The 5,312-nt window shown below is 46.2% G+C and overlaps 1 protein-coding gene across 1 annotated transcript in view; it reads right to left on the bottom strand.

The window, feature by feature from the left end:
• The window catches only part of BICD2 (BICD cargo adaptor 2), a 127,486-nt gene that overhangs the window by 43,635 nt on the left and 78,539 nt on the right, over positions 1-5,312 (bottom strand). The window contains exon 3 of the mRNA XM_009647892.2: positions 1,783-1,995. Within this exon, the coding sequence (XP_009646187.2) occupies positions 1,783-1,995 (213 nt within the window). The remainder of the gene's footprint in view (positions 1-1,782; positions 1,996-5,312) is intronic.

Genomic DNA, 5,312 nt, shown 5'->3' with positions numbered 1-5,312 from the left:
TTCTTAAAAAAAATTAAAATCTTCATGATAAACCTGACATCACCCCCTTCCCCTCCTCCGTGCTGCTCAGCTCCCACTGGGGAGCATCTCACACAAGCGCACAAGAGGGCACGGTTGGGGAGGGAGAACAAGGCACAAGACAAAACCCACCCTAAACCCTTGCAAACTGACAGCTCAGCTGAGGGCTGTGTAAAGCAAAATGCAGCTCCAGGGAAAGGTGGCTGAAACATGGCAGCACCTAGAAGGAAAAATCACCTTCAGCTGCAGTGACGCAGGGAGCTGGGCTGCAATCTGCTGATCAGCACACTTCTGAGCCACGTTTGGCGTCTGGTACAGGCACGGCGCTGCCTCTGGGGTGGGGAGCTTTTCCTTTAAGCTGTTCTTAAAGGTTAGGAAATAAAGGCAGGAGTTCTGTGCGTGCTTGCAGGAACTGGTTCCTTGCCTAAGCAGAGGACGTGGCCTGGCTCCAGCTCTGTTACCACACAGCCAGGACCCATGAAATTAGAGGAGTGCTTGGCTGGCCTGTTTGACCACCTCTGACAGTTTGCCCTGAAAAATCTCCTTCTCTGCCGTACCCCAGAGAGAAGTACTACTGCACCCCCACATCTCCACAGAAGTCACCCACATTTCCTCATGCATTTTACCACCAAATATTACCCACGTATTTGTTACTATGTCCTAAAGACATTAAATCAGACACCCCTGATTTTCAGCTGTCATTGTGTAGAGTATGTTGAGATTAAGATGTGGGTTCTTCCATAACCTCCCTTCCAGGCAGGGGAGGCCGGTCAACCACCTTGGGGCCAGACTCACTCGTAAGCAGTGCTTCGAAGGAAGGGGCAAGAAAGCTCACAAGCAGTAACTGCGGACTGTTTACCACATTCACCTGTGGTTTGCAGGCTCTGTAACTCGTACCCAGTCTAAATTTAAGCAATGGTTTGAGCTCTCAAAACAATCTTTCTGCATCGGTGCCACAGAGACTCCTACTGAGTTACAGATTTCATCAGTACTTAAACTTTTAAAGTCAATTTTTCAGTGATTACTTCCCCTCAGAAACAGGCAGTTTCAATACCAAAGCAGTAAAAGGTCCAAGGTACTTTGAGGTCATAAGTTAAGCAACTTATGAAAAAGTAAAAGCCATCACTTCCATGAGAGAAAACATGAGACTATAAACTTTGATATTGCTCCTCTTTTGCAATTCAGGGTTTTGTTATGCTCCCACATCCTTAGAAGTTAGGGTGGGAAAAGTGATAAAAGGGGAAATTATGTTCCAAATATTTTGCAGCAAGAAAATCTGTATTGGGAGCGAGGCAGAAAAAATGCACCCAAAGCACCTCTGTGCTTGCACCGAACAGATTCCCCAGCTTCTTAAGGCAGCAGTTCTCAGACTGACAGTACCGATACACGACAGCCACAGCAGCAGCGTGGCCCAGATATGCAGTCACATCCGTGTCGAATGAGCTGAGAGACAACAGAGTGGTTACTGCAGAACTAGAGGTATTTAAACAAGGCAGAGTGAGTCTGTACTAGGTCAGAAACACTGTGGCCACAACAGGCTGGTTCAGTGGGTGGAACCAGAAAGCTGGGTTTACTATACCGCCGAATTACAGCTTCAGCTGGATGTAACGCACTGCTGAAGTCTTGGAGAGACAACCCATCTTCACAGATGCCAGTGTTAAGCAGATACTGATCAGCTCAAGAATCTTCCTTATTTTTGTTATGCAGCACAAGGAAACATAACCACAAGACGAGCTGTGGTGCGCGCTGTGCACCTTCACTCACCTCTTTCAGTTCCTGTGCAACAGAATTAAGGCGTTCATTTTCAGACTGGGTGTTGGCAAGGACATTTCTGAGCTGCTTCAGTTCTGTCTGCAACTCCATCACCTTCTTCATGTAGTACTCTTCCTTAGTGGCCGATTCCTGAATCAAGGTCTCCTCTCTGCTCTCTCCATCTGCTGCTACCTTCTTGTGGTTGGTATGGGCCTGCCCAAAAGCCTAGGATAGTCAGAAAACAAATCTGTTATTTAGTAAACCCAGAGTTTTGCATGAGTAACTTCCATTTTAAACAGTTGAAACTATTTACCCACATATTTCCTTGATGCAAAACAATGCAGCTTTTTCCTACATCCTCCTCTTCTGGGACCAGACCTTTAAATCCTATCAAGTAGCCAACACAGGGCTCTTGGAAGAAACGCATGCACAGCACCCAAGCAGTGATTTGTGATGCACAGGGTACTTACGTAGAACTGCACACAAACCCTTGTGGGAGGAAACAACAATGTATTGATTCGAGCCCGCTGCTAAAGCACGACTTTGGTTTTCAACAAGATGACTACAAGGTGACCAGACGCTCCTGCGTGCACATACCCTCTATAGTTGGGTCAGGCTCACTTCTGCAAAAACCGATCACTGAAAGCAGGTTTGGCATTAGCAGCCTGTCCCATTTCTGGGGCTGGGAACATGCTCACTGCTCCTGATCCAGCTATACCAAAGAATTGTACCACCACCCCCAGCTGCTCGTTGCTGGAGATTACTGCCCGCCCAAACCTGCTAACCCGCTGCAGCCCTGAGCGAGCGAGGTTAGCAGGGCCACGCTGTAACCAGGTTAAGCTAACATGGGTCACTCTGGCCGAAGCAGGTCACCAGACTGGATGCTCGCCCAGCCAGCCCTGCTGGCAGAGATGTCACCTCTCGCAGTGTGCCAGCGGAGGGACTTAAGAGGCAGGTCACAGAGATCTTGCCTCCTCCGCACAGCAGGCCTCTGTTCAGATCATTCTATGATATCATTTAGGTCATTCTCAGTTTTTACCTCCTCCTCCTCCTTTTTGGGGGTTTTCATTTTGCTTGAAACTCTACTGGATGATGCCCCTAGCAGCGATGTTCTCCAGCGCACAAGCGAGCAGCCTCCATGGACATTCCAGCTGCTGGACCGCAGTGTTTAAGAAAGCTGTCCATGGCTTTCACTAATAGATGTTATAAAGCAGAGTTAACATTGCAAGCAGGTACGTATTCGTAACACACACCCTGGAAGGTGGAAGATGGACCAAAGTCAATGAGATTAATGAATGCTGTCTTTTAACTGCTGTGTGGGTGTCCATGCACAGTCCAACCCAAGGTGTGTTTGCAGCTTTCCGGTGCCACGGCATCTTTTGGGATGCCAGCGTCCATACGGCAGGTTTTTGCAGCCAACGTTAATACCAGGCGTTAAGCCAGGTCAAGGACAGATCAGCATCTCACAAAACTCCTTGTCTAGTCATGCATTACATTTTCAATTAATCACCTTTTGCTAGCTCTTCAGAAATATACTGTTGGTGCAGAAAAAAAATCTGCTTTGAAGAGAAGCAGATTTCAGTATTTTATGACTTCTGCACATTGGACCAAACACATCAATAGTGCAGTAATTACTGAACACAGCAGGGATGAAACAGATGACTGAAGGTGCTAGCTCTGCCTACAGTTAAAGGCACCACATACTGCTCCTATCAGACTGAATTTTATTTCAGATAGGCAAGTCAGAGATACAGGAGACAAATATCCATTGAAGAAATTCTGGCCAGATTCACTGAGACGACCCAAGGGAAATTAAAAACCATCACATTTCAGATGGGAAGTACAGCACCATCTGTGCAAGTCCTTGTCAAATGAGTTTCAACAAAGCAGCTTAAAAGCCTAATGCCTAAAATCTCCATAAATGTTAAAGGGATAGCAAAAACCTGCAGGGCTCTCAAACACACTGCCTTTTTTCCATACAGAATTAAGATCCACCTTTTATAGACCTGCCTTTATTACAAATCTCCGTCACAGGGAAGGGGACTCTGGGCATCCCTTTGCCAGGCGGGGCAGCACCATTTTCCCAGTAGCGGGATGCCACCACGGAGCCCACGGAAGCTCAGGATACTCAAAGCCACACCTGACAGCTGTACAGCAGAGCCCAAGCACAATTCAATCGAGGAACTCAGTAACACCGCTAAGGGAGAAGTTACTGCAGATAATGACCAGTTTGCTCTCAAAACTTCAGATGCAGATGCTACACCTTGGGTTCCTTTAACAACTGAGAAGAGAATGTCATCATTGTGCAGAAGCCACCACTGACAGTGAGTATTTGAACACAGAAACTCGCATAGCAGATGAAACTATTTGAGGCTTTTTTTTTAATCCAATATCCTGTCTTCTGCAGAGGCCAATGCCAGACGCTTCGGAGAAAGGTGCAAGAAACCCCATAATCTCCCAGAGCTGGGGATTGCCTTAAGCCTTGAGGCAGAATGCTTAATGTAAATTTGCAAGAGCTATTAACATTGTTACCCATGTAAAATATCCCCTTATTTTTCATGGTTTTATGCATTTTTTGCCTCAATAAATTCCTACAGCAATAAATTCTGCATTTTAAACCATACTCCTATATGACAGGTCTTTGTCAGTTTAGAGGTTTCCCACATTTTCATAAAAGAGAATGTATTTTTGTTCAGAGACTTGAAGGTGTGTTGTTCCTCCGACACCCTGTCAATCGTCTACCCTTTTCAGAGACTGCCATCACCCCCCTCTACTCCCTGGTGCAGGCGAGGTACAGTTCAGTAAGCGATCACTACTTTATGTTTGAGAGGTTTTTCCATGCCCTAAGATGGACAGACTCCCTTTTTAGAAACTGCCTTTTCTTATGGCTTGTCCAGAATGGCAATACTAACCCCACTGAACGGAAACAGTAGATGTCAGCTCACATCAACCAGCTGCAGGAACAAGCTCATGGATCCTGCCAAAGGATGCTGCTGTTCTTTGTGGACTGCGGTTATTTCTGCACAGCACGGCAGTTATTGGCTCCCAACCAGCAAGCTTGTGAAGTTTCAGCAGAAGCTCCACCATCAGCTTGGCGGTGTCACTGTCCGGGGTCAGGAAGCTGGGTACAGAACCATGAGCAAACGGACTCCGACACTACACAGAACACAAGAAACCTTCTTAACAGACACAGTCATCAGGACTGGCAGCCTGGAACAATTTCATCTGGATGGGTTTATACGGGAACACTTAAAAAGCACCCCCATTCTAACCAAGTTTCATTATCTGTCTTGTATGCACTGAGAAACAACCTCATACATTCATGTTATAAGCCATTTTCATAATTGCAACAGCCTGTATGGAACAGGAAATTTAACAAAATTGTGCAAAATTGCAGGGCAATGCAATTATCTTCCATGGCTACAGCCCATGCATGTTTTAAACCAAGCTATTAAAAGGAAAGCTGACTTTTTACTGATAGGCATGAAGCCTATAAACCTCCACATACCCAGAAGGCCAGCATCTACTTGCCCACTTTCATT

This window comes from Egretta garzetta, unplaced genomic scaffold (assembly GCF_000687185.1).
Source record: "Egretta garzetta isolate BGI_Z169 unplaced genomic scaffold, ASM68718v1 scaffold451, whole genome shotgun sequence".
Taxonomy (NCBI): domain Eukaryota; kingdom Metazoa; phylum Chordata; class Aves; order Pelecaniformes; family Ardeidae; genus Egretta; species Egretta garzetta.
This window is presented reverse-complemented; position numbering and strand designations above follow the sequence as displayed.